Source organism: Nicotiana tabacum, chromosome 15, assembly GCF_000715075.1.
Source record: "Nicotiana tabacum cultivar K326 chromosome 15, ASM71507v2, whole genome shotgun sequence".
Classification (NCBI taxonomy): domain Eukaryota; kingdom Viridiplantae; phylum Streptophyta; class Magnoliopsida; order Solanales; family Solanaceae; genus Nicotiana; species Nicotiana tabacum.
Genome location: NC_134094.1, coordinates 125,288,663 through 125,300,331, shown reverse-complemented (window position 1 = coordinate 125,300,331; position 11,669 = coordinate 125,288,663). Strand labels below are relative to the sequence as shown.

Here is an 11,669-nt window from a genome sequence, read left to right as displayed (position 1 = left end):
AGATTATAGGGTTAACGAACCAAAATGTAATCTTGTACAAAGCAATAAAAGAAGTGATCAAGGCCAAGGGTATCGGGGGCTGATGAATAAGAATGGGTTCGATAGGCATACTGGACCTAAGGAAGCACCGCAGTTATCGGAATATAACTTTAATGTCGATGTATCTGCCATCGTGTCGGCTATCAGACACATCAAAGATACTAAATAGCCCCCACCTCTACAAACCGATTCAACCCAGAGGAATCCCAATCAAATATGTGAATATCATGACACTCATGGCCACAGAACGGAAGATTGCAGGCAATTGAGAGAGGAGGTAGCCCGGTTATTCAATAAAGGTCACCTTCGAGGATTTTTAAGTGACCGGGCCAAAAACCATTTCAAAAACAGGGATTTAAGAAGACAAAACGAACAATAAGTGCCACATCCACATAATCATCGGTGGGACGAACATCCCCCAAGGGCTAGTGCTAAAACGCACTAAGATGTCGATTGAAAGAGAGAAGCGATCTCGGTCTTAGGATTACACCCCTAAAGGAACCTTGTCCTTTAGTGATGACGACGCAGAAGGAATCATGCAACCCCATAACGATGCACTGGTAATATCTGTACTTATGAATAAAACTCAAGTTAAGCATGTGTTTTGGTCGTTCCATTATATTTAGGAATTTTAGGCATGCAAAACTTTTTGGGGATCGGTTTCGGAGCTGCGCTCGGGGGGAAAGGCTTTTGTACGAATTTTTTGGAATCCAAGACTTTTAATATCGGTGGTGCCCCCGGGATCTGATCAACCCTGGAGTTATACGTTTTCACTTTTTTGTCGTTTGCTTCAATCCTCCTTTCTCCTGACTCTATTCATTTTGTCAGTTCCTCGAGCATCTTAACAATTTCGGGATTAGTCCCCGATTCTTGCTCATTTGACCTCACTACAGCTGGCCCCGTTTTGTGGGTAACTTCTTGGGGTGGACTGGGCTCGAGCCTGGTTGGTGCCTGGGTTTGGCTCTGCAACTGGGCTATTGTTACTTGTTGAGCTTACAATATTTCAAAAATCATACGCAAGCTGATTCTGTTTTCCTTAGCGTTTTGGGTATTTCGAGCTGCAGATCGAGTTCCACCATGGATGCTATTTTCAGGGTCGGAACGTTGGTTTGTCTGGATGGCCACATGTGAATTAACGTCTATTGGCTCTTCGACCCGAGATCCAACGGGATCGACAAGTGGCCTTTCACCCCCTGGCGTTAAGTTGTTGTTCTCATCTTGAAGTCCAGCTTCGTTATCGATAGGTAGGGCCATTAATTGAGAATTCGTCGTTTTCAGCCTGAAATCAAAGACACTTCCAAGAGCAAGTGTAAAATAGTGTGTTTCACAGAGATTCGTACCAAATAATCACTATTATCCTTAGCCCCACAGTGGACGCCAAACTGTTTACCCAAAAAACGGATAGAGTTGAATTTATATGTAATTCTAAGGATGCGTGATATAACTCGGTACAAATCGAAAAAGTAAGTTGAAATATGTATCAGATATTAACTGTAAAAAGGGAATGAAAATACAAACCAAATTGAGTAGAGAATGATTTGTAAACAAGCAAGATGAATCAATGTTAAAGATCAAAAAAGGATAATCCCTGATGTATATCAGTGTAATAATCTTTGTGATTGTATCAATGTTTTCTTCTCTAGCTCTGAAATCTGCCCTTACAAAAATGATACCCACTCTTAATATAGTGGAAGAATCCTATTTTGGATATAATAAAAGATACATAGTGGGGATCCCATGATAGATTAGTTGATTATCTTTTCCCTAATTTCCGTCGAGATTCTCTCCCTGGTGCGGCTACAACGGCTCTTTGTCTCTTAGATCGATCTTGGTCGGTCTCGGTATCGGTCGATCTCTGGATCTTGAGCTCGGTATTGGTTGGTGTCTGACTCTTGAGTTCGATAACACTACGTCATGTCATAGCTCGATATTGACTCGAGCTCGATATTGACTCGAGCTCGATATTGAATCGAGCTCGGTATCTTGAGCCCGATAACCGGGCTTTACTTCTGATCTCGACGTTACAATGATGACTCTCGGTTCATCACATTCCAATCTCGACTAATTATACGAAGGGCAAACCTGGATTTGACCATATACAGCTATAACATATAAAGATAATTTGATAGTGAAAATTCTTTATATTTGTGGTTCATACAAGTTAAAGTCTGTATAATACAGCTTTAACAGCCTTCAAATAACACAAAAGGATTTTCCAACTGACTATATTTCCGGTTGCACATGATGGAGATTGTGAATATTTCATATCAGAATGACAACGATTATTCTATGCGCTGCTTTAGCATGTACTCCCTCCGTTCCAGTTTTTGTGAACTTATTTCCTTTTTGGTCCGTTCCAAAAAAAATGACCTCTTTCTAAATTTGTACTCTAATACCAATGTTAATTAATAACACACCTCAATATGATTTCAGAGCAGACAGATCGAGTGATTCGAGTTTTACTGTCACTCATTATCAAAAAAAATTTCACTTATTTAGCTCATGAACAAAGAATTAGGCTGCACTGGAGACAATTGAGCAAATAAAAGAGTGCTGATCTCTAATAATCAATGGCTACACACTTTAAGATTCCGATCTCTCTCTTCCTTTTTTAACTGCAAGCTATGCATATACAAGTGAAGTTAAAAACCCTCATGCTTTTCGTGCCCTGTATAACAATAGTATATGCAGAGGAAAATCCAGAAGAAGCCAAAGAAATTGTCCAACAACGGATTGAGAAAATTAGGGACCTGCTCAATTTGGATTGACCGGTAAATGTTCCGGTATCTCTTAAGATTTAATTGACTTATTAGATGAAAACACCCAAAGGGGGGGGGGGGGACTTCTAATTGTACACTTGAACAATTTTATGCGCCTTAATCTAGCTATTTAGGTTAAGCATTAGTCCACGGTAAAAAAGGTGCAGTTTTAAAATATTTAAAAGTGATTGGTATTTGGTGATTAGGGTTGATGCAGAAGTCAATAAGTTAATATTTCAACCAAAATATTTCCCGTTAAATTTAGAGGTTATTTATCAAGCAGTGACATTTCATTTCCCATTTTGTAGAGAAATGAAATACACCGGGTATATTGTTATAGTTATCGAAAAACATATGAAAAGCAAAAGGCCAAGAACATGAATAGAAATCTACTCAATTTACGTCTAGTGATATTGGCGAGAATTTTTGTTGAAGATAATTAAGTATATAATTAACACTATCATCTTAATTTCTGATATTTTAAACTTCTAGATAAGATTAAGATGATCCCACAACCTGGTAACAAAATAGGCAAAAGTCGTAAGTTCGAAATCTCATCACGGCCTATTATTGAAAATAATATATAATATATAATTTTCAAATAATTTAAACTTTTAAATAAAATAATCAAATATTTTAACAACTTATAGGTGTAGGTTCAATTCTCCATGCCACTCTAATGTAAGTAATTAAAAACTACTACCGTAAAAAGAACAAAATACCTCGTAGGGGAGGCATCGACACGTTACTAATACTGAAGATGAGAATGTTAACTTTTAAGGTTGTACTTTTACGTTGTTATTCATGTCCAATAGGTAATAAGATGTATCGATGTGAAACATTACTTTACCCAAAACCACAAAAGCAACGACATCAGAAAAGTAATATACAGGCCTCTTCCCTTAGGTAAACCTGTAGCCTACTTATATAGGGTCACTCCATGTGCCCTTTTGCTTCAAGTTATTCACATGGACATATTTCGTACATACATAGAGTTACATATATAGATACACTTTTTAGGGTATAGAAAATCATATTTTAAAAACAGTAAAAATTTAGGGTTCAGTTCTCAAGTGAAAATCTGTAGTATGACTATTAATAGGTTTCTGAGAATTTTTCACCAAGTTGATTGGTTTTTTTTAGAAGGTTAGAGGTTTGATAAAAGGAGTAGTTCTCATCCTGTGTTACACATGAATGCTAAGACATGTAATTTTTTTATACATATTTATCACCTGTAATTTTTTTACACATATTTATCACTTAACTATAGCATATGATATGTATTTTCACTTCAATTTATACTCCCTACTACCTCATAATTTATATTTGATTATTCAAGGGAGTTAAGAAAGAACAAAAGGCTTTTAAAACGTGTAACCTGAAAACTATCATAAATCTTTTATGGCTATAAAATCATATCGTTTGGTGTTAAATGAAAAGTTTAATTTAAATTATTTTCAATATAAAAATATATGATTTTATTAGACTAACTAAAAAGAAAAATATATCATATAAAGTAGGATTAAAATATTTAATTTAATATATAATCTGATGCGAATAAATTTTTACAACTAGCTGGTTATAGCAAAGTGACCAAAGATAGAGCAGAGACCAGGGCTTCCATATTATTGGGTTATATCACTTTTAGCCCGCGCTAGAAACTATTTATATTCGGTAGCCGAAAATAAGTCTAAAATTTGTATATTTTTGTATATAACATATACTAGAATATATATATATATATATAAATTATTTTGAGAGCGGTCATTTTTCTATTAATTTCTATTTCTCTCTCTTTCATGTCACGGTGAAGAAAGAAAGTAAAGACACTGTACTGAGTGGGTTTTTCTTTCCTTCTTCTGTATCTGTGAGAGAAAGAGAAAGAGAAAGAAAATAATGGGAAGGGGAAGAGTTGAACTTAAGAGGATAGAGAACAAAATAAACAGGCAAGTTACTTTTGCAAAGAGAAGAAATGGACTTCTCAAAAAAGCTTATGAACTTTCAGTTTTATGTGATGCTGAAGTTGCTCTTATCATCTTCTCTAGCCGTGGCAAACTCTATGAATTCTGCAGCACTTCTAGGTATAAATATCTATATGTATGTATACATACTTGTGTAAATAAATGTTTTTTTGTGTATATTTTCTTTATACTATTTTTGTGCGTCTATAAATGTGTTTTTACTAAACCCTTATCTGTGAAAGTCTGTATCTTGGAGTTGCAAATTTATGGTATTTAACATCTTCATTTATTTTTACTGTTTTAATATACTAACTCCAGAATAAGAATTACTACTACTTCTTTCTCTTACCTCAATTTATGCAAGATCTGATTGTTCTAAATTTAGGTCAAGTACTATAACGTATTTTGTTAGATAAATCCTCTTATCTTTATTTCTAAGATTTTTTGTATGGGATGTCAAATATTATGACTGAGTTTCCAGCTTCATATATACTTTTGAAGATCTGCCTTTTTTGTTTTCCCTTTTTTTCTCATATATGAGAAAATCGATCTGATTTATTTTAAGTTGAAAAAAGAATCTGATTTATCTTTTATTTTTTCTACATTTTTTAGTAAATATTACTAGTTCCTGTTCTTGAATCCATCAATTCGAGATTTGGACTGCAGATAATATGTGGATATTTCTTTCTTTTTAAAAAAAAAGGAAAAAAAAGAAAATTTTGACGGTGGTGGTTTAAGGCCTTGTTAGATAACCAACTAAAAGGCTGTAAACCTAATAAGAATTTTCCATGGTACAATTTCACTACTGTTATGATTTGATTTGCAGATATATTTGTCGTGTTTTATAGTGCAAAACTGCAAGTACTTCTGTTTGATTTCGTAGAAATTAAAAGGAGTAAAGGCTGCTTATGCAGGTGTTACAGATAATTAGCTTTATTAATCTTTTCCTGAAGATAACAGAATATTAACTTATATTTCCAAGGTATATATCCAGCAGATAATTGTCTGTGACTCCGCGTATATTTGTAAGTATCATGAAATGAGAAATATATAGTTAATTTATTATCTGCAATAATTTAAGCAAATTAAAATAAATAACATGACCTAATCTTGATCAGGTAAATGTGTATGAAACTTGTGATACTGGACACGATCAAAGATAATTTGTCTTTAGAAAAAAAAACATAGTTCCAAAATGTCATGATTTCCCAAGATCTGATATCCCTTTTTTCAGCAAGATTATAATTCAAACAAGAGATAATTGTTGTATTTCTATGGTACTAATACAATGAACTTTTTGGTTGAGGAGCATGCTTCATATTTTAACAAAGCAAAAAATACAATGAGTTTTGCTAAATCGGCAAGGTTTATATTATTATTCAAGTTTTTGAAAAAAATATTTTCGTTATATTGGATAAAAAAAACATTTAAAATGGTATGTCAAATGAGTTGTGTAGGAACTCCGTACAACATGAATGTGTAGTAAACCTAGAAATACCCTAGGCCTACTTCTTCATAAACATACCAATAGTTCAGAAATGATTAAGAAAAAAATATAGTCATCTTCATTTATGATATTGGAAGTAACATAATTGTTAGAATAAGAAATAAGGACTAATGGATGTTTTTCTTAGTTACTTATAATTACTCGTGTTCACAATTCTACTTTCTGGCCATTTAGAAGACTTCATTTCTGGTAAATTAGATTTTTTGTTGTTCTCTTCGTGTGACCTATAGGTCACAGATTCCCGTGGAATCAGTTAATTAGAGTGGCTGTCTACATCATATTCTTTGGGTACGGTCTTCCCCGGACCCTATGTGAATACGGAATACCTTGTACACTAGGTTGCCTGCCCTAGATCTTTTACTATATGTTTTAAAGCGTCTTTTGGATTTTCTTTTTCATTTACAATTATAGAGTTTTCAATTTTTCCTTCTTATAATAGGTTCGAGGAAAATGACTATTGCTTTTCCTTTTTTTATATTTTTTTTTATGTTTTGGTATAATTGTTGAAGCATGATGCAAACACTTGAAAAGTATCAACAGTGCAGCTACGCCTCTTTGGACCCGATGCAATCAGCTAGTAATCATACTCAGGTAGTATTTGCCTACTTTATCTCGTATATATATATATGGTATGATGTGTATAATTTGATCGTAGGCTATATATCAAGAATATTACTATTATTACTTGTTTGTTTATATATATGCATTATAAGTTTCTAGGTAAACATTTCCTATTTTACATGGGGGGTTTTAAAAATCATGGTATTCGGACCAGTATGTGCGAACCGACTAATTTCACGAATACCTACTACCTTCCATCAGCACAAATATCAAATAACTATGTCCACTAAAATTTGGACAAATGAAAAAAATATCACCTAAAGCTTTCATCTCCTCTAAAATTTCAATTCTACATTCCTTTCTAGCATATCGAAATGATAGTGATTTGGACAATACCATGAGAAAGAATGCCATGAAGTCTTGGATATTAAATATTTTACACTTGGTTTTACCTTACAGAGTGATCTCTGATTATGTTCGGTAAATACTATGTTTGCGACTGGTGGCATATAGTGGAACTAATTAAAAGCACAATTTTCCCTTCTATCAACACATTTCAGAAATCATTTGTCCATTCATTTCCTAGTAATAATAGTGTATTTGGATCCAATTCAGACGCATCTCAACTATTTTATTAGGTGTAGCTACCTTCTAGTTAATCTAGGTATCGTTAATTCTGCTCATTAGACCTTATGCTAATGATAACAGATCACTTGGTACGTTTTGGCTCCATTGAGATTTGAATTTCAGTCTCTCGTGATGATTAACTATTTTATTAAAACAGCTAAATCATATAATTAATTGAATAAATATACGTTCTGTCTAATTATTTAAACTTTTAAATGAAATTATGGTACAATTCAACAAACCAATTTAAATTCATAGTCATCACACTCATCAATATAAATGGCGGCTAACACCTCGCTATAATGGGAATCATCAATTGCTTACAAAATTTTCATGTTTCAGAGCGCAATACTATCTGCATTTTATATTTATAATTGTGTTCCGAGCAAATTAGGATGGTGTCTCTCGGAATTTCTGTTGCTCGAATTTTTCAAAAACGACGTTGCTTTCATGTCGAATTCTTCAAAAATGCATTATTATTTTTTAAGGATACGACAAGGGTACAGTAATATTTTTGAAGGATTGAATCAACATAGCTAAATAGCTTTTGCTTTAGATATACTATATGCATTTCTTCAAAAAAAATTTAAGATGCAGTTCTTCATTCATCTTTACATTGTGACAAATTTAAATGGCATTATTTTTCGACAGAGCAACTACCATGAGTATCTGAGGCTAAAAGCTAGAGTTGAGCTCCTTCAACGATCTCAGAGGTAAGTTATTAGCTAAACATCCTTTGACGCCCATATAAAAAGGATTATAATTTCAAAAATAAGAATAACTTTTAATCCAAAGCTCAGATTAAAGTTACCGATGACTCGATCACTTGAGAAAAATTCCAGAAATGAACAAAAAGTAAATGCTTAAACAAGTGGAAAGAAATTTAGCGAAACTCGATCATTTCGAATAATGATATTGTACAATAGGACACAAATAAAATTTTTCATAATATATATGATGTTGAATCCCTTCGACCTTAATAGAAGATTCTAATGTTTTGACAAAAGTTTTCAAAATTTTCTTTAATTTAGGTCACAAGTTTAGATCCCAAGGTGACACTTTAGTATTTTGTTTTTCCAATCACCTTATATAAATTTTTGACTCGGCCACTTTCTTCAACACAATAGATATATGTTCAATTATCACTACCATCCCTTTAACCACCTTTTTTTCTACTTCTTTTTCAGATGTATTATTATAATTTGACATACATGTTACTATCGCTTCAGTGAATTAATTCTAGCTTTTACATAAGTTTTCTCCTGGATTAGTTCCCTGTGAAAAATATTGTACTTTTGATATTCCTCTATATATCAATTTAATAGAAATCTTCTTGGGGAGGATTTGGGCACACTAAATTCGAAGGAACTTGATCATCTTGAGCACCAATTGGAGTCATCCTTGAAGCAAATCAGGTCAAGGAAGGTAACTAAATTTACATTTAACTTTAATTCCAATAGTATTATTTAATTTCAATATGGGATATGATTTGATGTTACTTCCAAGTGAAAATTTTAGTTTCATACAATATAATTCTCATAAGTTTTGGTGATGACCATCGGGGGTAGCATTAAAGCTATGGGTTTAATTGAAACCTTAACTTTCGTTGCGGAGCATAAATTTATATGTAAAATCTATTACTGTTGCAACAAAATAGTATACATATGAACTCGTAACTTTAAAAATATAATATTTTTATTGTTAAGAATCTTAAAAGGTTAAATTCATATAATTTAAATTTTTGATCCACCTCTGATAACCATGACGATTTTGTTGTTTTTCTTAAATATTTACTACTTTGATTTATCGTAATGTTCCCTCGTGGTTGGGGCAATGAGTATTATTTCCCTATATGATCTTGAGCAACTTTTTTTTTATTATTGTGTAGTGGTACGAAATTGTTTAGTAGACCATTCAAATTGCTAAGTTTAGGCTAGATACCTCACATAAGACTTAAATGATGTAAGGATTTAACTTATACGAGCCTAAAGATACTGTTTGCACTAACAATGTAATTTAATTTGTTATAGCTAGTATGTATGCTTTATTTTTTAGGTAACTTTTTCTACTAATTATCGATAACTACCTATAGTTATCTTTTAGGTGACGTGATTGTGAAAAAATTCATTTACACTAATGCATTTTCCAACAACCAATTTTATGTATTTGCAGACTCAAAACATGCTGGATCAGCTCGCAGACCTTCAGCAAAAGGTACACCTTAGCATTACAAAATCCATTCGTCTTATCAAAAGGAAATCCAAGATCTAATATATAAAAGTTTCTAATTAATATGGCTGTAACTTCGTTAGGAGCAAATGATGGCTGAAGCAAATAAACAACTCAAAAGGAAGGTATGAAAATCATCTAATAGAACAATTTTTTTGTTTTAAGTTTTATTGTTTGTCAACTTTATGTTTGACAAGAGGGGTTGTTCATATGGTCGAACACCCCCACCTACAACCCTAGAGTTATGGGTTCGAGTTATCAAATAAGTAATAGCTCCAACAAAGGGGATCAAAAGGGAGTGAAATAAATTTTTAAAAAAATATATTCTAGTCATCATTTTTTGTCATGTTTTTCAGTTGGAAGAAAGTGCAGCTCGAATTCCAATTCGATTGTCATGGGATAATGGAGGACAAACAATGCAACATAATCGTCAGCTCCCTCCACAAACTGAGGGATTCTTTCAACCTCTAGGATTGAATTCATCTCCTCAATTTGGGTAATTCTTTTAAACATTTTGCATAGTCGGATCCCCTTCACTAGGTCAGGAATAAGGTCTGCGTACACACTACTCACTTCAGACATCACTTGTGAGATTATACTAAGTTTGTTGTTGTTGCATTTTACGGAGTCGGATCCATGATTTAGTGCATTGAGTGCACCTAGTTGTTGTTGTTGTCTTACTTTTTTCATTTTACACATACATATATATAGTCCAAGTCAGTTTGGGAGGTAAGATTTCCGCTAGGGGTTCAAAAAAGAAAAAGTTAAAAAATTAAAAAAGACTATGGCCAGTGAGAATTGAGCCAGCAACCTTACAAAGATTTGAACTTCCTTGACTACTAAGCTATGTTTTTGGACTGTGTTAAGAAGATTCAAAATATAATATATAGAGGCACAAGTATTTTGACTTATAAGTACAGTGTTATTTTCGGCAAAGGGAGTTAGGGCGAACCCTCTTCCGCCCCCTGGTTCCCGGTCCGGACAGTAAATGCACGTGCATCCACTGTTCATATGCTAGAGCGATCTCTTTCTAGTAATAATTAGCATTGTTCTGAATTTTCTACTTATTATAATACGCTTAATTTTTATTTTTTTGGGGAAATTTAATCCCATGCAGATATAGTCCCATGGGTGGAAACGAGGTTAATGCAGCAGCAACTGCTAACAATATGAATGGATTTATTCCGGGATGGATGTTGTAATAATATAATCAGTTATCCATTTTTCTACTTGTATGAACTAATACGACGATGATGTTAATTTCTGTATTCTCGTTTTGCTGTGGCAAATCTGTATTTAGCAACTTGTAATTATTGTTGAAGCAGAGAGGACAATAATGTAAGTCATAAGTTGTTACAAAAGTAACAACTTCTGATGATCCCATCTGTACTATGCAAAAACATCTGTATCCTTTGTAATTTAACGGAATTATGGTACTTTGGTATCTGGGAATTGATGATTTGCCAAGTATTTAAGTGGAGGACAGCAGAGGGATAACTCCGTTGGCCACCGAATTCTAAAATGTGGCCCGTCGATCATCACGGATTTCTCGAGAGGGGGTGGGGGTTCATGTGGGGAGGAAAGACGATATATGTGATTTTTTCAAGGCTTCACATGAGTTTTTTGTGTGTAAACTCGCGAGTGTCACTTTGTCAAAAGTGATATCTTAGACACACTTTTGAAACTTTGGATGTGTAAAAGATTCCATGAGCGAGAGGTGTGTAACAGAAATTTCGCTGCAAGGTTGATGAGTAAACTATTTATTGTGCCTATTAAAAACTATGCATTGCTAATGCCATTGTTTGCTACGTATAAGAATAATATTGGATAAAGTGTATAACTAATAGTAGTAGTTATAGGTTGAAAAACACTACTACTAAACAAGAGAATAATAATACCAAAGCTAATACATATATAATTTTTCCCGTATATCCTACCAAACGACCCTCTTAGTGTAGTTTTTTTTTAAGGAAGAGAAGAAAAGAC

The 11,669-nt window shown here is 33.3% G+C and overlaps 1 protein-coding gene across 1 annotated transcript; it reads left to right on the top strand.

Annotated features, from left to right (window-relative positions):
• Positions 1–4,572: 4,572 nt before the first annotated feature.
• On the top strand, positions 4,573–11,135 carry LOC107819486 (MADS-box protein J2-like). Its single transcript, XM_075231248.1, has 8 exons — positions 4,573–4,879; positions 6,776–6,857; positions 8,106–8,167; positions 8,780–8,879; positions 9,627–9,668; positions 9,767–9,808; positions 10,040–10,179; positions 10,801–11,135. Exons 1-8 carry the CDS (start codon positions 4,695–4,697, stop codon positions 10,883–10,885), a joined length of 738 nt encoding a protein of 245 aa, XP_075087349.1. The 5' UTR covers positions 4,573–4,694; the 3' UTR covers positions 10,886–11,135.
• Positions 11,136–11,669: the final 534 nt, after the last annotated feature.